The sequence below is a fragment of the Zootoca vivipara genome, chromosome Z, assembly GCF_963506605.1.
Source record: "Zootoca vivipara chromosome Z, rZooViv1.1, whole genome shotgun sequence".
Lineage (NCBI taxonomy): Eukaryota > Metazoa > Chordata > Lepidosauria > Squamata > Lacertidae > Zootoca > Zootoca vivipara.
Window position 1 is genome coordinate 14,481,688 of NC_083294.1, and position 26,466 is coordinate 14,508,153.

General features: G+C 45.9%; 1 protein-coding gene across 1 annotated transcript; it reads right to left on the reverse strand.

The window, feature by feature from the left end:
- Positions 1-8,848: 8,848 nt before the first annotated feature.
- Positions 8,849-25,902, reverse strand: PRDM12 (PR/SET domain 12). The gene is made up of 5 exons (XM_035113809.1): positions 25,638-25,902; positions 17,073-17,263; positions 15,044-15,199; positions 12,365-12,476; positions 8,849-9,231 (listed from the first exon to the last, which is right to left on the reverse strand). Exons 1-5 carry the CDS (start codon positions 25,900-25,902, stop codon positions 8,849-8,851), a joined length of 1,107 nt encoding a protein of 368 aa, XP_034969700.1.
- Between the last annotated feature and the right edge of the window lie 564 nt (positions 25,903-26,466).

Below are 26,466 nucleotides of genomic sequence, written 5' to 3' on the forward strand. Positions count from 1 at the left end.
CAGAAGTTTAAAATTAGCAATATAAATACGTTTGAAAAACAGTTAAAATACAGTACAGTATGTGTATGGTGTATTTTGGGATCCGGAAGTATCATCTACTTTCATGGACCAGGAGACAGTCCCCTTTGGCGTAGAGAAGCGCCCAGAGAAGCGTGGCTGAGCAGCCATGATGGATTCTGGCGGCATCGGCGAAAGCGCTTTCACGTTTGGTCGTACGAGAGAAAAGGGCCCGGGCAGGTTTTGTGTGCCTTTGAAATATGCTTCTCTGGCTCCCTCTTCTGTTCATGTGTGTTATCTTTAAAAAAAGCAACAACCCCTAATATCACATGCAAATATCGCTGTCTCTCCTCCTAACCTGCTTCAGAGGATTGTTTTGAGGATAAAATAGGGAAGAGGAGAACCAGTGTGCCACTTTGAGCTTCGTGGTGAAAGTGGGAGATGCGGTTGTTGTTGTTGTTGTTAGTTCAGGTCCTGTTTGTGGGTTTTATCATAATGGGCACCTGAGTGGCCACTGTGAGTTGGGGGCTCTGACTTGGACCCCAGATACGGGTGCCTAGCAAGGCCGTATCATGATGTCACGTGCACTGGGACATCATAACATCACATTATGTCCCTCTCCCAGAGCTTTCAAGGCCCTGATACTTCCAAGGTCCTGCAAGGTCTCAGGCAGAACTCTGGGACCTCATGAGAAACCGGAGGTTCGTCCCATCTGAGGCCTGGCAGGGCCTTGAAAGTGGCATCCTAGGACCGATGGGCTTCTCCAATGTCGCTTCTGGTTCCTAGCAAGGAATGGAAGTGGTGTCAGAGGTCCTCTGAGGCCTAGGACGCCGCTTCCAACCCCCCCCCCCCCCAGTGCCTGGGGTTTGTGGGTTCCCAGGCCACTCAGGGCCCCCTTGGAGTTTGCACCAGTCCTGTGAGCAAAGGCATACCTATGGTCCCTTGTGCCCTTCTCATAAATGTACAAGGCAAACACATACATAAGTATATAAACCACTTGTCTTGAATAGCACAGGAGAGCAATCCTGAAGTCATTTTGACTCTCCCAAACCATTTTGACTCTACCAAATTGACCTCTGTCTTAAGGGTGTATTTGTGTATGAATAGGGTGAGCTGGATTCAGGAATTAAAGTATTTACCATCACAAAAGAATGACCAGGCTTCCCAGGAAAAGCAGTCAGTGACCGTTGTCAGGTATCCTGGCAGACAGGATTTCTGCTGTAGACCGCCTCCTTATGTGATGTATCTATGATGTTTTTTTGGGTAGTCTTAAGCTACAGGGTGGGCTATTTCAAAAGTCTTAGTGGGTACGCCCATGATAAGGCTTACACACCATTGTTCGGGGTTCCTCCTCCCTCCTGCATGTGGTGAGTGAGGACCCTGTTGCAACAGTTTAATAAAGATAATGCTTACCAGCCGCTTTGCTTCTCAATAGTCTCTGGTTGGCCTCTGTTATTTTCTCCTACTGATAGGGAACCCCACTTAAGGACTCTATATGGGCTCTTGGATACCCCATAAGGGAAAAGGAGCAGTTTGTTTTTTTTCTATAACACCGCAATAGCACTAGCAGGCAGGCGGGAGCCTAGTTGGGTCCCCCAGGAAGTCGGGAGTTGGATGGTTGCACACGCACACACAAAATTTGGGAGAAGTTAAAAGCGGTTTGGTAGTAGGCATAAAAAAGATGGCATAGGCGGCACCAACTGTCCCATCTGCCAACCCCAATCTCATTTTCCTTTGAGGCACTTGTCATCCAGACAATCTGCCTCCTGTGCCTCTTGCATCCCTCCAAATTTCCCTGAAAATAGGGATGTCCTAAGCACAAACAGGACATTCTGGGATCAAATCAGAAACTGGGACGGCTTCTCTAAATCCAAGACTGTCCCTGGGAAATAGGGGCACTTGTAAGCGCTTGCCTCCCCATTCTGAAGGAGGAGCCAGAGTGGTCCAGCTTTAGTGGGGAGGCTGTTGTCAAGGCAACCATGACTCGCCCCGCCCAGCCTATGTGACATCACTCACCGCTGGCTTCAAAGGCACCAACTGCAACTGATCAGCAGTTGGTAATGAGGAGTGAAAGAGTTGGCAGTGAAAGTTTATGAAGCCCTGGCCCTCAGCGGCCCTCCTCTGCCTCATCTGGACTTCCCTGAGGTGGGCTGGGAAGAGGGAGGGGCTAGTCCAAGGTCAACTTGTGAGCGTGGTGGAGGAGGGATGTCTTGAACCCAGGGCTCCAATTTTTCAACTTCTCCCCATTGTCTCCTAGCTTCAAGAGGCTGTGAGAGCTGCTGCAAGAGGAACGAGGTGGACTCCTAACTCCTCTTGTCTCTGAGTTTTATTGGCCTAACTCAGAAGATAAGCCATTTTTGGCTTACAACACACCCCATGGCCTCCAAGGAAGATCCTTGTGGGTCGCCGGGAGTGGAAACAGGCACGACTGGGGGTCCAGGTGAGCAATTTTCTTTTAAAATTTTTTTTATTGCATTTTTAAAAATTACAGAGAAAGCATTACATCCAAATATTCAAAAAGAAATAGAAAAAATACGAAAAAGGTAAAAATATAAAAAAAGAGAAAGAAAAATGATAAAAAGAATTAATCAAGTACACAAAATTGTTCAAAGGATAAAAACAGTAATTTAAATATTCTATACACCAGGCTCTCAGAAAGAAATACATTTGTAATCCTTCTTTTCTTTCTTTACAGTCATTTTCTTTCTGTTCCAGAAAACTAATTTTAATCCCTGCTATATTTGTTCCCTCTATCTCTTTGCGGCTTCAACACTCCTCTTAAGTGACAAATATTCTGTATTCATCTATTAAAATCAGTTTTTCCATTATATCTGTGAGTTTAAGCACAACCAAGTATTGTTTTTGAAACCATATTTTGTCAGGTAGTTTTTGAAGCAATCCCATTCCTTTTTTACCTTGTCGCCTTAGTGATCTCTTATTAAGGTAAAGGTAAAGGGACCCCTGACCATTAGTTCCAGTCGTAGACGGCTCTGAGGTTGCGGCGCTCATCTTGCTTTACGGGCCGAGGGAGCCAGCGTACAGCTTCCAGGTCATGTGGCCAGCCATGACTAAGCCGCTTCTGGCGAACAAGAGCAGCGCATGGAAACGCCGTTTACCTTCCCACCGGAGTGGTACCTATCTTCTTGCACTTTTTCATGCTTTCGAATGGTTGGCAGGAGATCTCTTATTAGTTCTGTCATTTTGGCTAGTTTGAGCTACTCACACAACTTTAATTGCCACTCATCTTTTGTTGGTATTAACTCACTTTTCCAGTATTTTGCTATTAGCATTCAAGTTTCTGTTGTCGCATAAAGAAACACTCTTTTATTTTCATTTGGGATGCTTATCATTAGAATGCCTAATAGGAAAGCTTCAGGTTTCTTTAAAAATGTGTATCTTAGCATTTTTATAGTTCGTCATTTTAGATCATGTCCCATTTTTTTTTATTTGAGGACATGTCCACCACATGTGGAATAAGGTTCTTTCAATTTGTTTACATCTCCAACACATATTGCTGTTATTTTTATTTAGTTTTGCTAATTTGGATGGGGTCAGGTACCACCTGTAAATCATTTTCATAAAGTTTGTTTTTTATCAGATAGCACACGTTGAATTTTAAGTCTTTTTGCCATAATTTCCCCCATTTTTCCATCTTAATTGGAAAGCCAAAATCGTGTGCCCACTTCACCACCACTTCCTTCACCTCCTTGTCCTGAAGGTTCCAAACAATAACAATCTGTATGTTTTTGATAATAACTTTTTTGTTATTTAATAATAGTTCCTTTTCTAAATCTGATATCTTTGTGTCAAATCCATTAATTTTTTTTGTCTGATTTAAATTTTTGGTTTAACTGGTAATATTGTAGCCAGTTCACACATGCCTGCTTTAGTTCTTTGTATTTTTTAATTTTTAATTGGTTATTTTCTTCTTCTAATATTTCCTAATCTCTGTTTACTGTATGGGAAAGAAATAAAAAATTACTGGAACCCCAAACCCCTTGTGGTTGTCACCGGTAGAGGCAACAGCAGTGGGGGGGGGGGGAAACATGGACCTATTGTCCCAGCCTTTGATGTCTAATATATTTGCATTTTTAAAAATCATCCATTCTTTAAGCCTTCAGCTGAGCAATTATTCTGTTGCTGAGAGGAAGATGATTGTGAGGCCTGTAAGACTCTGATGATAATGGAGTCCAGAGGAGACTGACCTCTGCTTCGAGGAGACTTGGAGGAAGGTAAAAGTGGTTTTTTTTTAATACTTTCTTTCTGACCTTTCCCCTTTGTTTCACCTGCAGAGTTGCCAGCCCAGGGCCCAACGTTGGAGCTCCACTCTTTGAAGAGGTTCGCAGTGGAGCCCCTTGGGAAGATGATCTTCATGTGGCAGGTGAACTTAGGAAGGGTACCTCAGCCTCCACCATCTTTTGCATTTGAAGCCGAGCTCTGGGATGCAGTGGGGGCGCAGTCCTTGGACAGGACATGCCAACATGCCCCCCAAGGGGACCCTGGGGGCCAGAGAGACCGCCCCCACTGATATCAGGCTTGAAAGAAGTATATTTTGGTAGCCAACAGAACAGGGGCAGTTTGAGCTTGGGAGGGTGGGATGTGGCACTTCCAGGGTTTCCCATCCCTTAAGTGGCTGTTCTCTTCTTTCCCTTCCACCCAGACGGAGTCATCATCAAAGACCTTGAGACAGGGGAGAGGGAGATCTTGCCAAGTTAAGTCCATCCATGAAGAGCGACAACCATGGGCGTAGCCAGGATTTTGGTTAGGGGGCAGGCCTTTCGTTGGCGGGGCAGAGCCTCAGTTTGCTGTTGATTTTTATTGATGGGGGGCAGCTTCCCCCCTACCCCCCTGGCTATGCCTATGGTGACAAGAGACTTCCCAGGTAGGTTCAGATACAAGAATAAGATGGGAGAAAGCTCTACTCCAAGGTCCCCACAGAGATCTCTTTTGGCTCAAACCAGGGACCTCTCCCTACAAATGGCAAATGGTTGCTATTTGACATCACAATGAATTTATTTGTACACATAGGGGTGCCTCCCCACTATGCCAGGATCCTGAGACCCACATGCATATCTGGCAGGACTGCGCCAAACAAAGGGTCCTGGACCAAAGTATTTTCTGAGATCTTGTCTGGCTCTTTTGAATTTGTGTTTGGATCGAGACCTTAATAACAAGGAACTGATTTTGTATCTGTTGACACCGGCTGGGACCACAACCGCCAAATTTAGGAAGACCTCAGTAGGGCAGATTCCTCGCTCCTTCCCAAAGATGAGACTGTCAAGGCCCTTCTTCTGTGGAGATCGGGATTGGCAACTGGAGTCCCTGGGACCAAACTGCCCTCCTGAGACAAATCAGCTTGTCTAAGCCACAAACATGTCTTGAGGAACTGGATTTCTTGGAGTCTCCCTCCTCCCTCCTCCCTCCCCCTCCAAAGCCCAACTGCATTTAACTGTCACACACACACACCTGTCCTGGCACACTCCATCCTCAGCCAATCAGCATGCAGCACACCCCAAGGTTCCATCTTCCTCTCACAGCCCACCCACTACTCTCACTTTACCTGATATCCCACAAATGTTTCTCTACACATTTTACCATATGTCCCTTAATATACAAACCTACACAAGTCAATTAACAATGACAAATACCACACATACAAACACACACACACACACCTGAACGATTTGGGTCTGGCACCTCCTCTTTCCTTGGAGGTTTTAAGAGAATGAGGCAGTTGTTAATGGTAAGTTCTGGCATCTCTTCTATATAAATAAATTGTAACTGTCCGTTTGTTACTAATCTATGCTCTACGAAAGTACTTGACCGATAGATTTGAAAATTTGACACAACGTTGCATTCGCATACACGAGTGTTTTTATATACCTGGGTTATATAGATGTCACACCTGTGACTGGTAAAAACATGCTTTTTTAGAAAACCAGCACCATCTGCTGGATGTTAAAGCAACACAGCTGAGGATGCTGCATCATAATCTCAGGCCTCGGCTGCTGCCATTGGCTAAAGACTACCTGTGACATCACAAAAAAACATGGCAACCTACTGAATATAAATGTGAGAGCGCGCAGAGGCTGCAGGGAGTGGATGTCCGGCAGGCTGGGAGGGCTTGGGCCAGATCCTGTCGCTTCGTCCGCCAGGACCTGCTGGGGGAAGGGGAACCGGCCCGGCCCGGCCCTTCCCAAGATGCGCATGGGGTATGCAAGGGGGGAGAAAGAGGGGTCGGGGTGGCAAATGCTATCACGCGGGAGAATTATAACGTCACGTGGTGGGGGGATCAAAGAGAGGGGTGTCGTGATGTCATGCGGCTGGGGTGGGGAACAGGGACGCTGATGGATTTGGGGCCCATGGGTTTGGGGAGGATGAATGGGTTGGGACGGGGTGGGGGGACTTTCCACAATGCTTGTGGGTGGGGGAGTTACTTTCCCATTTAGCAGACTGAGCCACAGCAACACGTGGCTGGGAACAGCTAGTTTTCTATAGAATAGCACTATTTAAGCTATAGTTAAGTTATATTGAAGTAAGGCAGTGGGGAGGTCTGTGTAGTGCAAACTCACCAACAGGAGTGCCAGATTGCTTGCACCAATGTATGTGCACCACATTGCCATCTTGTCCGCTACTCCTTTCATTTCCAGTAAGCAACTGCGACTCATGTATAAACTGTACAATGCTCCTGTAAAATACGCCAGTATTAATTAATTACCTGCCATTATTCATGGCAGGAAAGCGGTTTTAATTTGGGACTTTGAATCACACCAACTCTATAAACTCTGAAGTATCTACATATCTTCCATCACCAGTAATTTGTGGTGGGTTGTTTTTATTATTATTATTATTATTTATAATACAAGAGAGAATGAGAGAGGTACAAAGATGTATATACAACTGTGTACATAATACAATCAAATTATATATAATATCAAATAGCGTTTTACAGAGATTTATATTTACAATGTTAAAGTGACCAGCATTTCATGGAAGTCGAACACCATTTGTGAGACAACTCTCTATATATCATCTCCTTACAATAGGAATAGATATCATCAATAGGTACTATTACAAAAAATGTATATTTTACAAAAAAACAGAACAGAAACAAATGCCTCCTTCATTGGATGCAGAGTTTACAAACAATCTTGATTGCCATGGAGAGAGAAAGAGGACTGAGATGGAGAGAGGTTCAGTCAGAGTAGACAATACTGATGGACAAATAGTTTGATTTGTTCTAAAGTTATGTTCCTACTTCACAGTCCATCTGTGATGGGAGCAGTTAGCCTGGGATTATAGTGGTGCTGAAACTCTGGTCCATAAGAATTTCACCAGAGGCCAAAGAGAACACGAAGCTTTGCAGTGGAGATAACAATTCACATCTATGGCAGAAAGCAGCAGGGGTCAACCTGAATTTGGAGCTGGAGAAGGTGTGAAGAGCCCAGAACCCTGTCCAATTTGGCTGGATCATCCACCAACCATGAAGTCCCCTGCCCCAACAAACTACCTGTTAAGAACTCCAGAGCTCAATTCAGGAACCTGGGATCGAATCCTACCGCAGGGGACGATAATGGAGTGCAGGTGCCTATGAGTGTGTGGGCAGGTGTCAGATCCAGAAGAGAAGTGGGATCATTTGATAACTACCACCAAACCTCTAGAATAGCCATGTGTGGTATGTGGTGGCCTCTGGATACTTATGGACTCCATCTCCCATCAACCTCTGCAGCGAAGATGGCAGGGCTGGTCCAAGATGTGTTGACACCTGAAGCGAACACCAAAATGGCACCCCCCCTACCTGCCAAGGAAGAGGGGGGGGAAGGGAAGACCTACTTCAGGAAAACGGGGGGGGTATTGATATTGGAATCTGCTTAGGGTTGCTATATTACAAAAGGTAAAATTCTTGACACCCGCAAAGTTATGAGCTTTTTTGGGGAAACCTAACCCAATAATAGTGATTTTAAGCTTTTAGAGCTCTTCCCACTGCTTTTTCCATTGTGTTGCCCTACATCCGGGTTTTCCCTGACATTTTGACGATTTGGCAAAATCCTCCCCCCCCCTTGCCATTTTTACACCTGCAAACCAGGACATATCAGGAATTTTCCTGGTGTATGGCAAGCCTAGATCTGCTGCCCTGGTGGATCCTGCTGCCATAGAAAGATCTCACCTTGTCTAGCCCTGGAGGATGACCAACGGTTAAGGATAATGGAGTCCAGCAACATCTCGTTCCCTACTCCTGCTTTAAACTTAAGAATTATTTGAAGAAGTGCTTATTCCTCTACCCTTTGCTTTTCTCTCCATCTTTGCCATGGCTTCATCTTACGCTCAGCCTCTTAGCTCGTCCCCAGAAATATATCTAACTTGGATGCCTGAGTCAATGGGCAAAATAGGGAAGACCATACAGGCCTCACATCATGAACAAGAAACCAAGATGGTGAAAATCACCCAAGGAACTTGGATGGAAATATTAAAATACTAAAATAAAAAAATTAAGTGAGTCCCCCACCTAGTTCTCACACTTAGGAATAACGAGACCTTGCCAGAGCAGAATCCCTTCATCATTCCCGTCCAGACCAAGAGGTCCATTAATCCCTCCCCAGTTTTTTGTTTCTTACAGTGGGCAGCCAAAGGCTGCTGGGAATCTCGGAAGCAGGACCTGGAGGCCCCGCTCTGCCCCCCCTCTTGTTCAGATGGTAGACGTGTGCCTGAAGATGGAAGTTCCATTTGCCAAGCCCCACTAGAAGCCGCTGCTGAATGGGTCCACCACAAAAAAACCCCGCCCCTTTCCCCTGCGCGCTCACCGATGCCTTGGTGCCCACCAGTTCACAGAAGTGCCAGGGGGCTTCCGACCTCACAGCACCATGGTGGGGATGTGGTGAGCAAGGGAGGTGGGGTGCGGCACAGGCAGGGCCGGTGAATGTGACTGCAGGGAGCCATTGGGGGGCCGGTGCCTGGCACTTTTTTGGTGGGCCCGCAGGCCGGCCAGCTGGGAATAGGCACTTTGGCAGACCTGGCACTTGTAAGGGCGCTCGCCGGTGTGGAGCCGGACGTGGTTGCGGAGGGTGGAGGACTGGCTGAAGCGGCGGTTGCAGAAGCGGCAGACAAAGGGCTTGTCCAGGGTGTGGATGCGCATGTGGGAGCGGAGGTTGCTGCGGGAGTTGAATCCTCGGTGGCAGATGACACAGCGCATGCGGCCAGTGGAACTGGCACCTGCTTCAGCCGCGTGGAAGTCCTCTGCAGGGGCAATGGACAAGAGGGAGAAGTTTGGGTTATTTCTGGCAATAAACCCCACTCCCAAACAAAACATCATTTTATACAAAAAAATTCCTTCAGTAGCACCTTAAAGACCAACTAAGTTTTTATTTTGGTATGAGCTTTCGTGTGCATGCACACTTCTTCAGATACCCAGAGGCCAAAGAGAACACGAAGCTTTGCAGTGGAGATAACAATTCACATCTATGGCAGAAAGCAGCAGGGGTCAACCTGAATTTGGAGCTGGAGAAGGTGTGAAGAGCCCAGAACCCTGTCCAATGTGCATGCACACGAAAGCTCATACCAAAATAAAAACTTAGTTGGTCTTTAAGGTGCTACTGAAGGAATTTTTTTATTTTACTTCGATCCAGACCAACACGGCTACCTACCTGTAATCATTTTATACACTCAGGCTTCATCTGTAACTATATATTTAAAATAGTTTCATACCTCTTTTTAAACACTCATGGGTTCCCCCCAAAGAATCCTGGGAGCTGCAGTTTGTTCAGGGCACTGTTATTTCCCTCCCATAGCTACAATTCCCAGAGGAATTGTTTAAACCAGGCATATGCAAACTCTGCCCTCTAGATGTTTTGAGACTACAATTCCCATCATCCCTGACCTCGGGTCCTGTTTGCTAGGGATGATGGGAGTTGTAGTTCCAAAACATTTGGAGGGCCGAGTTTGCCTATGCCTGGTTTAAACCACTGTGATAGCTGCAGCTCTGTGAGGGGAATAGATATTATTTCATTCGGGTTGTGACTTCCTAGATAAAATCTGGTGGATAAGAATGCCTTTTCAGGGGATGAAAAGGTTTTACAGAGCAGTCCTACATGTTATGTACTCGGAAGGCTGGTGATGAGTGAACAATTAATTTTAATTATTACTACTACAAGTTACATGCCACTTGATTATACATTTTAAAAAATCCCTCAAAATCGTTTACAAAAAGAAAATAATAATGAAATCAGTAAAAAAATAGTTAAAAACAATTATTTAAAACTTTTTTAAAAATAATAAGCTAAAAGCCACCTCTTTGTGTCTGGGTAGGCTTGCCTAAACAAAAATGGTTTTAACAGGTTGAAAAGAAATACAGTGAAAGCACCTGCTTGTTATCACTAAGCAGGGAGTTCCAAAGTGTGGGTGGTGCTGCCACACTAAAAGATCTGATTTCTTACAAATCTGGAATCAGTATTTTGCGGCTCCTGTAACGGGGCCAATTCTGCAGATTGAAGCAGTTGAGTGGGCCTACTTGTGATCTTGCAGGTAAGCTGGGTGCAAGCTGCTAAGGGCTTTATATACTAATAGTAACACCTTGAACTTGGCCTGGTAGCAAATCAGCAACCAGTGATCTCTGAGCGCAGGTTTTATATGCTGATATGGCCTCACTCCTGTCAGCAATCATGCTGCAGCATTCTGCACCAATTGCAACTTCTGGGACAAGTGTGAGGGATGCCCCACTTAGAGCGCATTGCATTAATCCACTCCTGAAGCAATCAATGAGATACTGAGCCCCTGATTTTAATAAAAAAAATTATATAAACCTATAGGGCCTGATCCATCCCCACAAAGGAGCCCTCTTCCCTCACCCTGCCTGGCCTCAGTAGCTCGTGTGCAGTGCAGGAACTGCCACTTTGCATAGGGGAGGTCACTGTCACCCTCCGGTTCACCCCCTCCAGCCATCCCTCGTCTCCCAAGGAGCACCCTACCTTGGAAGTTACTCATGCCCGGAGCAGGTGAGCCCACAGATGGGGACGGATCAAGCCCATATTCTATATGTATGTCATTAATGAAATAAACAATGCAATTAATATTTATCAAGGAGGGTCGTGCAGCAACATCAGTACCACTCTATATACAACATGAACGAAAACTTTAAAAAGACACAGCCCGAATGAAATAAGATCTTTTAAAAATCCATTGCATGCCCTCAGATTCCCAAAGTTAGAAGCCACTTCTCTCCTTTCCCCTGTATAAATACTTCTGCTTGATAGCTTCAAAGACCTACTGTGGGCACAATTATGCCCTGGATTTTTATTGGAAGACTCTGTCAATGCAGACCTCTTTGAGATCTGGATCTCACAACTCTGGAACTTAATGCCGATGGACAAACGGGCAACCCATATGTGAGAGAGTCGAACAGGCAAGAAACCTGGCATAGTTTTATTACATATGCAACATTAATGGGGCATGATTACAGGCCTCTGAGGGCATATGGCAACCTTTGTTTATAAATTGAAAGTTGGATGTAATTAACTAGATATTTGGTACTTTTGTGCAGGAGGCAGGAGCAGCTGAATACCGATTGTCGTTTCTTGTATAAATAAGTGAAAATAATAAAATATTTTGAAGGGGGATTGCATTCCAGCAAGCCCCAGCAAAGTAAGATAAAAGCATTAAAAATGGCAGCAGGCCCAGTTGATACATTTGTTTGAAACACAGCAGCTTTGCCGGTTAAGAGCTTTGCCGGTTTTATTTAAAGGCTTCCCCCGAAAAGATACAAAGTGGCAGGCCTCTATCAGGAGACTATCACTCACTCACTCACTCACACACACACACACACACAGTTGTGATGCTGCAACTGACAAACAACAGGAATTAAAGTGCATGTCTGCATTGCCAGATAAAAATGATTGCACCTTTCTTTCCCCCCAAGGATACCTAAAACATTTACAACAGATGGTATTAAAGATATGTGGCATCCAGCATCAGCTGGAAAAAGAATAACTCATAAATCGCATGTCAAAATGCCCGAAGGACCCTGAAAAATTCTGTGTGGTTTGGTGGGATACCATCTTATGTGCATCAGACACGTGAGACTCCCTCTCCCCGGTACAGCATGGAATTTGACTTTCCTGGTGGTCTTAAATACTTTACCAACCTATTATTAAGTCTGTTCTCAGATATGCTGCACTGCTTTTTGTATTTGTTTCATATTGATTTCTTCAAATTACAGTCCTTTTTTTAAAAAAAGAGAGAAATAGAAACAGGAGGGACTGGTTCCCACTCCCTCCCCACTCCACCCTGCAAATCCTGCAAACTGGCAGAGGGAAATCCTAAGAAAGGCAGGTTTTATACAGTGCCAACCCTGAGCAGAATTCAGCCATCTCCTTACCGTGCTTACTCTTCTTCTGCTCTTCCTCAAGTCCCAGCACTCCAGGGATCCCCAGGAAGGTATTGTGGGAGTTCCCATACCAAACGAGCAATTCTTGATCCGGAGGAATCATCTATAGAGAGAGAAGAGGGGGAACGGCTTTAAAAGGGGGATAGAAAAAATTATGGAGGAGGTGGCTCTTATTCTCAGGTCCTGTTTGCCGGTTTTTCACAGGCATCTGGTCATCTGTTGCAAGGATTGTGCTGATACCCTTCTAACCATTATTCTATATTATGATATGTCCAAAGTGTCAGTCCCTGTGCTTAAGGGCTACGTTTAACCAATTAGAGTGGGGAACACTTTTCAGCCCAAGGGCTGCATTCTATTTTGGGTAACCTTCCAAAGGCCACATGCCAGTGGTAGGTGGGTCCAGAGGGGAAATTGAATGGAGCTATGCGTGTAAAAATGTCCCTTTGTTTTGTTGGCTAGTTTCTCTGCCCTCCACCCAGGAAACCAGAAGAGGCATTATCAGACCTCAAATTCCCTCAAGCAGGGCCAGTGAGGGATATGGTCCTTATAAGAAGAGCTCAAGGGCAAGAAAGTGAGGCCTGGAGGGCCACTTCCCCACCCTTGAATTAGATGAATCAGTTGGAGAAAAAAGGATAATCTAAAATATGCTGTAATCATTCCAGCAGGAGATATTTCTTATTTATATGTTTAATCTTTTGGCTGCACCTAGTAGAAGAGGATAGCCTTTTTGAAACCGAAAAGGAGCTAGCCTCTTCTGCCAGGCAAACAGCTGCAGTTTAATATATATATATATATAAACTGTAGATGGAAAGCATCATTTTAAAACAGGCATCCTCTCCACACTGAAATATGCATCACATACCAGAGGTTATCTGAAATCAGGTGACCAGAGAGGGGGCCTCCTTAGCACTGCCTCCCCACATTTCTGGGAATAGCCTCCTCACCGAGGCTTGCCCAGTGCTAACTGTGATATCATTTCTGGTGCCAAACAAAAGAGAAAAGAAACATTTTCCAGGCATGGATGAAAAGGTAACACCAGCCTTTTGCAGAGAAAGGTGGTGCAATTTCTCTGCGAAAACACCCTCACATTCCACTACATCACACAGAGAGCAGTTATTTTCTTTTACGAAAGCTAAATAGCAAAATGGCAAAAGGCGTTAGAGAGATCTTCTGCAGGAGAAAAGAATCTCCCCCTCCCCCAAAATAAACCTACAAGTGTTGCTAAAATCTTAACTATCATTTTCACATTAGGAGGCAAAACCCCAGACATGAAAGATGGCACGTAATAACTGTTCTTAGCACTTCGGTGTGCGTAGGCTGTGTTTGCATCTCTATGTGTGTGTGTTGCATTTCAGAATGTGCTGCAGGGGTAAGATGCTCGCTGTGTGTGTGGTCTTCGGGTTCCAGCATTTCCCCACATTTGCAAAGCTTTACTTGTCCACTAAAGTGAAACAGATAGATAACCTAAAGCCAGCAGTAGAGTGACCTTCAGCCCCCCAGACTCCAGCTCCCATCAGCCTTGGCTGTTCAGCTTCAGTGGTTGGTGGACAACGTAGTTTGGCTACATCAGGAAGGCAAAAAGCTCCCCACCCCCTGAACTAAAATCCTCAGTTGCAATCTCTGATGGGCACATGCACAGATGAGAAAGAAGTGGGCAGTTGTGGCTGCCACCCATTGGAAACTGGTATGGTGTAAGGCAGGGAGCCCAACAATAGGGGGCAGAGTTGATGGATTCCAGTTTTCTCCCCATCTTCCCCCTCCCAGCTGAGTTCTACAAAGGCAACTCTGACACTCAGGAGGAGGAAGCTGGTAGCCAGTTCCGCTCCATGGACTGAATTTAATAAAGAAGGTAGACCGGTGAGGGCTGGCTGAGGGCAGACTGAGGTTGATGGGGTACCTCCCTGTTTGCCCTAATGGTCCATTCTCCTGTAGAAATTGATGCAGAAATGTTTTCAGCTGCACCACTAAAAAGTGGATAGCCTCTTAACATGGATGTTGCCGGGGGGACGGGCAGGGGGTAGCTCCCCCCACCAGTAAATAAATAAAAATACTTAGCGAACTGACCGATCAAAGGCACCTAAAGTGTGTCAAACACCTAAAAGTCCACAACAAAATGCAATTTCCAATAAGAATTTCATACAGCCTCCCCTCTGGCTTCCGAGATCTCTAAGAAGAGCCTGCTGGATCAGGCCAGTGGCCCAACCAGTCTAGTATCCTGTTCTCACAGTAGCGAAGCAGATGCCTGTGGGGAAACCCGCAAATAGGATCTGAGCCCAAGATCACTCTCTCCTTCTGTGGTTTCCAGCAACTGGAATTCAGAAGCGTTACCTCCTCTTGATTGTGGAGGCAGAGCATAGCCATTGTGGCTAGTAGCCATGAATAGCTCTACCTGCCACAAATGTGTCCGATTCCCTTCTAAAGTCATCCTAGTTTAATGACAAAATGCCTTTGCATTTCAGCAGCAGAACAAGTATACCAGCAAATTGCTTTCTCTTGGCGCTACATTGGATTCAATCCTATGTTTCTACATTTAACTCCCCAGCACCAGAAGTATTAAAAAAAAAGTCTGAAGAAGCACCAGCAACTTAGGTTGAAGGCAAGTATTTTTGCTCTACTGGTGCATTTCACACCCCACACCCTCACCCGTTCCCTTGTACGTAACACCCTTACCTCAATGGCCTTGTAAAAGATGCTGTTCCCAATTTGGACCACCTCCAGGTTCTGTTCCTGCTCATTTCTGGCACACTTGATGTATGTCATCCAGCTGCGATGGTCCTCTTGGCTGGCGTCAATGAAATAACGGACTGTTCCATCTTCATTGAAGACCTGGAAAGAAGGGCAAGAGGGTTTCAGTCCATGAATCACACCTACCTCCTACCACATCTGAATAGATGCATCCAGGTTATCCCACCCCAGAAAAGGTATAATCAGTGTGCTGGAAAAGTTGTAGAAAATTATCAGAAGTTATCAAGGTTTTTTTAAAAAAATGGGCTTTTAAATCTTTCTGCAACTTATTTTTCTCACAGTGGCAAGCCAGATGTTCCAACAGAAAGCCTGCAAAACAGGACCCAAGTGCAACAGCAACCCTCTCTTCCTGTGGCTTCCAGCTACTGGGTATTCAGAAACATTACTGCCTCTGAACATGGATGCAGAGCATTAGCCATTGTGGCTGGTAGCCATGGATAGCCTTGTTCCATAGTTGAACCAAGAGCTGCATGAAGAAGTCCTTCCTCTGATCTGTCCTGAATCCTCCAACATTCAGCTTCATTGGATGCCCACGAGTTCTAGCATCACGAGAGATGAAAAAAGGCTTTTCTCTATCGATTTTCTCCATGCCAGGCATAAATTTATACACTTATGTCTATTATGGCAACCTAGTCTGCTTGTGTGACAAAGCCATCCATTCCACCGCCTCCTTCTGACTCATTCTTTCCCACAGGCATTCCCTGCGTTCCTAATAGCTGCATTAGTTCATAACCATAGTCTCTTCTGAGAAGGCCCATAAATGGATGCTGAACGCAACAATGCCTCTGGAAGTTTGCCCACCCCCGCAAGTGGTATTCTCAGGCACAACGTCTCTAAATACCTCAAGGACTGCCTCTCCCCATATGAACCACCCTAGACCCTGCAAGCTTCATCTGAGGCCATTCTTTGTGTGCCTCCTCCACAAGAGGCCTTGGGAGTGGACCATTCCTCTTCTCCCAGGCCTTTGGCTAATTAAACGTTCTATGGCCTTTTAAACTGGGGGGGGGTTGTATTGTTTATTTCTGTTACTATCTCATGTATTTTTGTGTTTTTATATTGTAAACCACCCTGTGATACTCTGAGGAAAGGTGGTATAGAAAACTAATTAATAAAATAATAAATGGGTAGGTTTTATTTAGTTAGCCTGGCTCATAACCATTGATAGACTTCTAATCCTCTTTTCAAGCAATCTAAGATGGCAGTTCTCAAACATACACACTGCAGACCACTCAGAAATCACTGGGGGTGGGGATCATAGAACTGGAGAGTTGGAAGGGACCCTGAGGTTCATCTAGTCCAACGCCCTGCAATGCAGGATGTATCTCAGTAGACTTCTGAATAAACTTTTATTTGTTGTTCTGGAAATCAAACCACATATCACTCACACTTTAACTGTTGTGATCTTGCCATTCTGATATGACAGGTGTGCCTCTTTTTATACACTGGACTAGCATCAATTTGTGAAAATTTTGGGCTGTAGACTAGGCCATTGTTAAGAGTGTTAACAATGGCCTCAATCTCTGTCATCAGGAATGGGAGGATAAAAGGAAATACAAGGCCAAGTATACATATTGTGGGCTGTTCCACAACCTTAAGTAAAGGGACGTAGCTCAGAGCCATAACATCCACTTTGCATGCAGAATGTCCCTGGTTCAATCCCTAGCATCCCTTCTTTCCCCTTCCTAATGGGGGAATGCCTGTTTAAAAAAGAGGCATTCTTCTATCTCTTGCATCCCATCTCTTCGTTCAGGGACAGAAGACCTGTGGCCTTTCAGATGTTGTTGGACTTCAGCTCCCATCATTCCTGGACCATTAGCCATGCTGGCTGCAGGGGTTCATGGGAGTTGGAGTCCCACAACATCTGAAGAGCTATGGCTTCCCCCACCCTGTTCCAAGAAGAGCCACCCTCCTCTCTCACGTGGACACACACATGCACACATCCTTGCTTCTTTACCTCCCACATCAGATTGTTGTTTTTGCAAAGGTCCACATGCTCTGGGGAGATGATCCGGCCAGTGAAAGGTCCCATCTCTGTGCCCGCTTTGATCCAGGTCTTAGAAAAGATGCCCAGCCCTTCTCCAGGAATGGAACTCTGGGCAATAATGACCTCTGAAGGCAGCACCAAGCTGGATAACTTCTGGACCTCTGTGGGTCAGAGAGAAAGAGAAAAGGGAGGGAGAGAAAGAAGTTAAGCTACACCAGTGGTTGTTCCCAAACTTTTTTGGGGGGGCCGCCCAAAATGCTCCCCACCCTACACTATAAAAAGCATTATTCACAATAGCAGTTTGCACAACCCACTAAATAAAATTCAAAACAGCAATAATTAGTTTCAAATTTATTCAAAATCCAGTTAAAACAATTCAGTGGAATAGAGTGTAAGGAAGCCCACAAAGTTCTGACTTTCCCCATGATGACTACTTCGATTGTTGTTTTTTTTGGAAATATCAAATTATTTCAAGAATTTCTCCTTTTTTATTGGTGCCCCTGCTTCACTAGAGCTCTAAACAAACACAAACCCCTGTGTTGCAAAACGTAACAATCTACAAAAATGGAAACGCAACACGCAATGTACTTAGGCTGCCCCTTGGGTAATCCAGCATTTGGAGCAAGCAGGAACAGAGAAATGGGAACTGCCTCATTTTTGGATCAAAGCAGCCCAGTATCCTGTTTCCGCCAGTGGCCAGCAGATGTCTCTGAGCCTTTGTGAGCAGGTTGCAAAGGCAAAGTCTGTCATCTCCGAACATCTCGGCTATACTGCTTCTGTAAATTGAGGGTATGGTTAACTAGCACAGCTGAGAGATTTGTCGTGAATTTTCAACAAACCTCAGTTCTTGCTCCTGGTTAAAAATTCCACTAATATCTGTGGGTTCCCTCCCCTATACCTTTTCTCAAACTCAGCTGTCCCCAATTTGCAATATGGGAATAACAAAAGAACTACCATGCACAGTTGTCATCCGGAGTCCCAAAAACAACACCTGTTTTTGTACACTGGGCATTTGAAAGGCAGGGGGGAGCTCAAAATCATAATCTGAGGTTCTGCTACTGCCACCGTTCACATCAGCCACCTAAGAAACACACCCCAGTTTGCCTAATGGTAGGTCCAGCCTATCATTATCATTCAATGGGTTGCTCGTATCTTCCAAAGTATAAGAGCCCAGCTACTGGATGAGGCCAAGATCCAGGGGTGAAACTAGGCTTTATTTCAAAGACTCAGTTTGGCACACACACACACACACACACACACACACACACACACACACACGAGTATTTGCATACACATAGGTACATACACAGGCTGAGAGCCTCAATGGTGCCCCTCTGAATGCTTCACACCACCCCCACCCCCTGTAGCTACAGCTCTGCAAGGTCCATCTAGTCCAGCATCCTGTTCTCACAGGGGCTGAGCAGATGCCCATTGTGGGAAGCCCATAAAAGCAGGACCTGAGTGCAAGAACACTGTCCCCTTCTGTGGTTTCCAGCAACCAGCATTCAGAAGCATTGCTGCCTCCGATAGTGGTGGGAGAGCACAGCTATCAGGGTTAACAGCAATTGCCTTCCCATTCACAATTCTCACTGTCCAGAGGATGCAAGGGGGGGGGGAAGCACAGAACACCTGGGATGGGTCAGGAAAAGAGCCCAGGAAAAAAAGAATTCCACATCTCACTATCTCCATAGTGAGAGGGAGGCAACTGGCTCGTGTGCCAGTAATATGAGCAGCCGACAGAGAAACTGAGAGCTCTCCCCCCAGTTCATTGCCACTTTGTTTCCATTGTCCTCTCTTCGAAGAGATGCTTTTTTAAAGGTGAGGCAGGTTAAAAAGAGGCGCTCACCTCTCCGGTGCAGGCAGAAATCTAGCAAATTGCGTAATTGTGCTGGTGGTACCCAAGCTGCAAATACAACCCGATCTAGGGACTGATTTAGGTGAGAGTGTTTGGTTTAAATGCTGGCTGGTGCTGCGTGCACACATTACTGGCTTAAAATGCACTGAAACCATTCTTTTTCTCAATTTGGATTGAATCTGGGATTTTTTAGAAGGGGATACATCAAAATGCAGCATTTTCCAAGGACAGGATAGATATGGATGGGGGGTTAATGTCATGTGTGTACCCAGTGCTTTTTTTTTTTCTAGGGGGACGCATACCCCTAAACCTTTTGTGAATCTAAGTTTGGCCTCATTGCGGGGCAGTATTTCAATATGAGTAGGAAAATGAGAGTACCCCTAAACATTTTTTTAAAAGAAAAAAAAGCCCTTCCCAAACCAGTGAAGGGAGTGCTCTGGATGCAGAGTAAGATGTAGCGTATATACAGTCAGAGTCCCTGGAGAATAACCAGGGGGTTATGGCTGCGTTACTGTTTTGCATTAAGGGCTATAGGAGCAGGCTGGAAGAATAATTATGCATTTTTCATTCCAGTTCATAAAGTGCATGTGCCACTTGATTGTAAAGAAGAACAAAGCAGTTTATAAAATTATGAAATGATCAGGGTTGTGTTTTTTAAAAAAAGCCTAAAGTATATAAATTCCTCTGGGAGATTTCACTCATTGCCCCATCCAGATGCATATGAATTCATGCTCCTGCTCAAAACCCCACCACCAACACCACCGTTATTCTCAAACCTTTCCTCTTTCATCTCCTCTGTCTAAATTTAGAAGCACCCTGCGGTAGAGACTTGTCCAGGTTACATTATTACGGAAGTACCACGCCGCCACTTGCATTAAACAGGCCATGTCCGCCATGTATATTTAAAGCCTATTTAATACACCTTTACATCATGTTCCCAGTATCCTGGGAGCTGCAGTTTGTGGAGGGTTCTGGGTAAACTACAGTTCCCATGATTCTTTGGGGGTGCCATGTGCTTGAAATGTGTACTAAATGTGCTTTAAAAGTATGGTGTGATTGTGGAGATTATTTTTATTTTGGGTGTGTGTGTGTGTATAAGCCCTTTTAAATTGAGGGAGATTGACTATGTTACCATAGATCTATCCCCTGAGCGAGAACTTAGTTCAACGCAGCCTATTCACTCCAGTGCATAGATGATCAAAAGCCAGGAGTGCAAGATGGCACAGGAACAGTTGTGCTATCTATAAAACACACTCTGTTAAACCTACATGGCAGTCCACGTTGCAAACACACGTCCCTTTTTAAGAGACGATTGGACTTCTCCAGCTAAGAAGCTGGAGCAGCTAAGAAGCAACTCACAGTTGGTGAGTGCTGACAGCAATGGAGACAAGAGAGGGCTGCTGATCCAGAAGTGGAGCCAATACGAAGTTTGCAAAAGTATGAAAACCCATTTTAAGAAAACTAAAAGAGGCACATCCCTCTTATGTACAAATGAGAGCCATGGGAAATAATGGAAAGGAAAATAGGAAAGGAATGGAGTATTATGGTGAAGGGCACAGCTGGCTGGCTGACTGGCTGGTGAATACCCAGCAAACATTTTATCACAAGCCTCACTTGTAAGTAATGTTACACACATTTTGGATTCCAAAGCTCAAGCCTTGTCTCTATAACAAAGTACATCATATACACATAGCGGAACGCTCTCCCCAGGGAGGCTTGCTTGGCACCTTCATTATACACTTTTAGGCGCCAGGCAAAAATGTTCCTCTTCAACCAGGCCTTGGGCTGATTAACATCTTATATACTTTTTAAATGTTTGGGCAGGGGCAGTTATTGGTTTGTGGTCTTTGTTCTTGTTTTTATTATGCATGTTGTGTTTTTATTCTGTATTTTATGTTGTGAACTGCCCTAAGATCTACAGATGGTGGGCGGTATACAAATTGAATTAGTAAAATAAAATAAATAAACACTGAACACCTGTAGAGCACCTCAGCACTCCACAAAAGCAGGTGACAGCGTGAGCCACACCAGCATAATGCATGGAGGAACGGTGTGCTTCCAAGCTATATTCTCTTGAAGAGATTTGCGTTATTCTTTAGCCATAAGGTTACAGCAATCATTTTTTAAAAAATGCTTACCTCTGAATATCAGGCGCCAAGAAGAAAGAATGGGGTGGGCTGTCCCTTAAAAACCTGGCATTTGGCTGTCCTCCACTGGAAACAGGATCTTAAAGCAGATCAACCATTTTGTCTGATCCATCAAGGCTCTCCCTATATGCTCTTAAAATCACTTACGCTCCGGAAATGTAGCCTCTACATTCAGGAAATGGGCCAGTTACCAATTTGCCCATCACACACACACACACACACACACTACAAACACACAGATACCACCCTACAAGCACACACAGACACACAATTGTCACAAACCATCACTGTTGTGTGTGTGGGGAGCCCATCTCTGTTGAGTGGGACCCTGATGAGTATCCTCAAAGTCTTATCTTGATGACCCCACAGACCCCTGCCAGGAACCAACCATACATACTAGGAATGCACAAGCTTTCGTGATAATCCACACAGACACACATCTACAAATCATGCCGAATATAATGGCTATGCGAGGGTGTGTAGAATACATAGGTCCCCCCTTGCCTCACCACCCAACCATAGACCCCAAAAGCACAATCACTTGGCCCTCAGTCACCAACTTAGAGAGGTGTGCGGATGTTTGGTGTAACTGTGAATTGGGGTCATCATGCAATATGTTGGCAGAGAATTATAGCCCACTGAGTTTTACTCAGAGTAGACTCCTAGTGTTGGGGACTCCTAGGTGTGGGTTTCTCCAGGAAAAGTATGCATTGGTTAACCAGTTGGTTAAAATGTCCCCACTGAAACTTCAAGTTCCACTTCAGGGGAAGGGGGAACATCCGTGGATAAGTGGAAGAGCATATACTATGAGTGCAGAAGGCCTAGGCTGAACCCCCACCCCACTCCCCACTGCAAAGGCATCTCCAGGGAAGGCTGGGAAGATGCCCCACCTAAAACTTTGGAGAGCGATGGTGGTTAGTGTAGACAATACTGAGCTAGCTAGACCCAGGGTCTGACTCAGTGTAAGACATCACTTTTTGTTTTAATCAGTCACTTATTCAGAACCATGAGGACTAGATCCTTAGTTATAGGGAAGGGCTGCAGCTCAGCAGCAGAGCATCCACTCTGAGTGCAGAAGATCCCAGGTTCAGTCACCAATGGCATCTCCAGGTAGAACTGGGAAGGCACCCAATCTGAAACCCTGGGGAGCTGCTGCCAGTCAGTGTAGACAATACTGAGACAATACTGAGCTTGATAGTCCTAAAATCTGGACTGGTATACAAGCAGTCAACAGTGTCACCATCAGGGCAGGACTTGTGGAGCGGATGTCTGGGGACCCTCTCAGCAGAATAAGCTGGAGCCCCCACCCCTCAAATGTATAACTGCCACAGTTGGAGCTAAGTGAATGCACATTAACAACTGAGGTGAGGAACACAGGAAGCTCCACATACTGTAGTTCCATTTTGTCTACACTGACTGGCAGCAGCTCTCCAGAATTTCAGGCAGGGTTTCCCTCCCAACCCTACCTGAAGATGCCATCCAGGGTCGAACCTGGGAACTTTTGCATGCAAATCAGGTGCTCTACCGCTGAGCTATGACCCTTGCTCTAAAAGCCAATTAAGTTTCTAGTCCTTGTCGTTCTGGGGAAATAAAAATATTTATTTTGCAGGAACACAAAACAACACACACACACACACACACACACACACACACACACACACACAGGCAAATAGTCATCAAGTCCAGATTTGGAAATTGTGTGCTTTCTAGTTTCCCACAGGTATTTGGTTGGCCACTGTGAGAACAGGACCGCCAGACTAGACAGAACCCCTGGCCTGATCCAAGCAGAGATCTTTTTGGGGATTCTAAACTGTGCCCCTGCTAACCTCACACACAGAATCTTCTCACTCACAGATCTTCATTGATGGGGTGTGCAGTACAACACACCCTGATTGAGGCCCTGTGGGGTGCATATACCCCATGGAATGGGGTGGAGGAGAGCGGGAGCATAATCTTTTACAAGCCTCCCTTTCTAAGCCAACCTTTTTCCCACTGGGAAAAAGTGGGATGTGGAACAAGGGGGTTCCTGGGCTGGGGAGGGGGAGGGTGGAGAGGGTTAAATAGTGTCCATTGCACTCCATAAAGCAATTTGTCACACTGTTTAAAGTGATCTGCATTCATTTAAGTCCCTTGGATAGAAAATCACTAATTCTAAATTCATTAGCCTTTGGAGATCGCTGTTTGCCCGTCCATGGTCGGCCCTGAATGCCCTCAGAAACTTGTTCTAAAAGGCCCAGGAATTTCTCTGGACAAAATGGGAGAGATTAGCTGGTTGACATCCCTTGAAAGGCCACAGAATGGAGTTTTCATGGCAAATTAAGAAAGGAACAGTAATCTTCCAGGGAGGGTGGGGGGAGTGTAGAAGCAGGGAGTCACGGAGATGCCAGCAGGGAAAATAGACCGTCCTAGGATTGATGAATGAGGGAAAAGCACTTGAGACATTTTGAAGAAAAAGAAAAATGTGACCCCCCCCATCAATCCTTTCTTCTTCTTCTCTCCGCCCCCCCTCCCAAATTGCCCTTTTAAAGTTCTTGGTTTAAGTGGGAATTTCTCTCCCCCCCCCCTCAGGTCAGGCCCAAGTTAACTAAATGAATTTAAAATTTCCTTTATCAGTCAGCTGCTATTACACGCCTAATAAGAATTTAAATGCCAAAGGCTTTTCAAAGAGAGAGAGAATGAGGCTCATACTTTTTGCGGGGTGAAGAGCTAAATTCAAGGGGAAGACGGATTGAGAAAGGCAGAAAATGATTATTATATATATATCTATAAGATTAAAAACATCTTTTGGGGACAAATTTACACTCTGGTTAAGTTGAGAGGCAGAAAAGTATGTGTTTAGTTCTTCTGAAAGGGTGGGTGAGGAGAAGGAGGGGAGAGGATTTTGGAGACCATTCAGATAACACAGTGATGGGAAAATCCCAGTGCTTTTAGAATTGGTCTAGTGGGCTTTTACAGAAGCTGGATGGGTTGGCTGATTTATTTGTTTTGTTTTGGGATTTTTATTTTTATTTTCTCCTGGGGGAGCGAATCGAGGTCTCCTGTGTATATCAGATCTGGCACTGATCTGTTACTTCATCCTTTTCGGGGGGGGGGCGCTGGGGGTGGAGATCCCAACCTAATCTTGCGACTGCACGCAAAATCATCAGAGTTTCTCTCCTTGCGCTTTTTAGATTTCTTTTTGAGGACAGGTAAGGTACTTTCCACCCGTCCCCCTTTAGGAACACATACTTTTGCTGTTGCTGCTGGCATCCTTCTGTCTCGAGGGACAATGGAAGAGCATGCTAAGGTGGGGTAAAGTCAAAGTGTTGGAGAGTTACAGCGCCTGCTGTGGAAGCTGCCTTCATACTGGCTCAGACCACTGGATCCATCTGCTGAATATTGTCTACACGGATTAGCAGTGGCTTTCTCAGGATTTCAGGCATGGTTCTCCCCCTACCTGGAAATGCCAGTGAGACCTTCTGCATGCAAAGCAGCTGCTCTACCACTGAGCTCCTGGCCTTCCCCTTAAAAAGAACTAAGATTCCAATCCTCGTGGTTCTGAATTCGAGTTTAAGTAGGGACGTGGGGAGCTGCCTTCTTTTGAGCCAGGCCAGTGCTCCATCTAGTTCAATATTGCCTACACTGACTGGCAGCAGCTCTCCGATTTCAAACACGAGGTCTCTCCCAACGCTACCAGGAAATGCCACTGTGGATTGAGCGTGGGACTTTCTCGCTCTATCGCACTTCCCTTTATTTCTGGGGTTGCAGAGCGCGCAAGGAGAGAGAAACTGATGATTTTGCGTGCAGTCGCAAGACTTACGCATCGCTGGTTAGAGGGGAAAAACAATTTTCGAAAACCCATGCTTTGAGGGGAGGATGTGAAATGAAGGGTGGAAGAGTGGGGTGCTGGAAAATTATTCAGCACTTTTTTTCTTGTGAGCCAGGGGTTCTAAAAGAACTTTGTGTCTCTCAGATTTGGGAAAAAGAAATCCCTGATGAATCCACAGGCGGAATGGGATGCCTTTAGGGCATTTCTTAATAAAGGCACATTTTTGTTTAGGCGGAGCCAATAGTGTCGAGAGCTACCTCGGGGCTTCATCGCGTCTGGTTTCAGCGGGAGAGATTTTGAAAGCGCGCCTCAGTTTTCCCCATGGAAGGCAACCGGGACCCCCCTCCCAAAAAGTACGTATTGGAGTCTCGCTGAATACTGCCCAGGAATGCAACACTCAGTTTATAGCCCTCTTTGCTGTTGTTGTTGTTTTTAACAGACAAACTTCCTGAGGCTGTAACCCTAACCCACTTACCTGGGAGTAAGCTCCAAGGGATGCAATAGAAATTACTCCCAAGCAAACACGGCTGGAATTAAACTTTCCAGCTGCCACCCTGACCCCACTTACCTGGGAGCAACACCAGTTGAATGCAACAGGACTTACTCCTGAGTAGACACGGTTAGGTTTGCGCTTGGAAATTATTCTCACACACCCTTCTGGAACTCTATCCCCCCCCCACACACACACCGACCCTCCAAGAGGTCTCTGAGGACGATAGACTCACCTCCAGAGAAGGACTGAGCCAGGACCTCCGCCGTGAAGGCCGTTTTGGGGTTGCTGTGCGCTCCTCCTCCGCCTCCTCCGCCTCCACCACCACAGCCCCCGGCGGCCTTCTCTTCGAAGAGCTGCTCGCCCAGGACGTTCCTCCACCGGCCGTAGAGGAAGCTGTGCAGGATGTCCGACGTGATCACCTCGGCCAGCGAGAGCCCGGGCCCCTTCAGCCCCCCCTTGAGGACCAGGGCTTCCGCGGGGAGCACGGAGCCCATCATAAGGACAAGGTGGGGCGAGGCTTTAAGGGAGATGGTAGATTTTGGGGTGTGTGGGAGTGTGTGTGTGAAAGTGGGGGGGCAAGCTTGCAGCTGGGGTCTGTGTGGGGGTCAGAGATTCTGGGCAGCTGGTTCTGATCTGTTCGGGAAGAGAGAGAGAGAGACAGAGAGAGAGAGCATGAGAGGGAAGTGGGCTGTCCCAGGAGCAAGTGGACCAAGCCACTGCCTGCTTAGCAAGTGGCAACAGAGTCTTCTGGGCCCAGGTCCTGAGGGCTGGTACTATATATGCGCTCCGATGACCCCTCTAATTGGTTATTAATAACCCCCCCCCTCCTCTACCACCCTGACGTCGCAAGATAGACTTGTTCTACCATAAGGAGCCAGCGCTTGAGAAAAGGGAGAGAGTGGGAAGGAGGGAGGGGGGCCTCCTCCTTTAGAAGGGGTGGGGGCAGCTGATCCAGGCGGAGAGGCGGAGAGTCTGCCTTTCCTAGCCCACCCTGAGCCCACCAATGGAGGCAGAGACAGAGAGAGGCAGGACGATGTGGGGGGGGGGGAGAATCACATCTT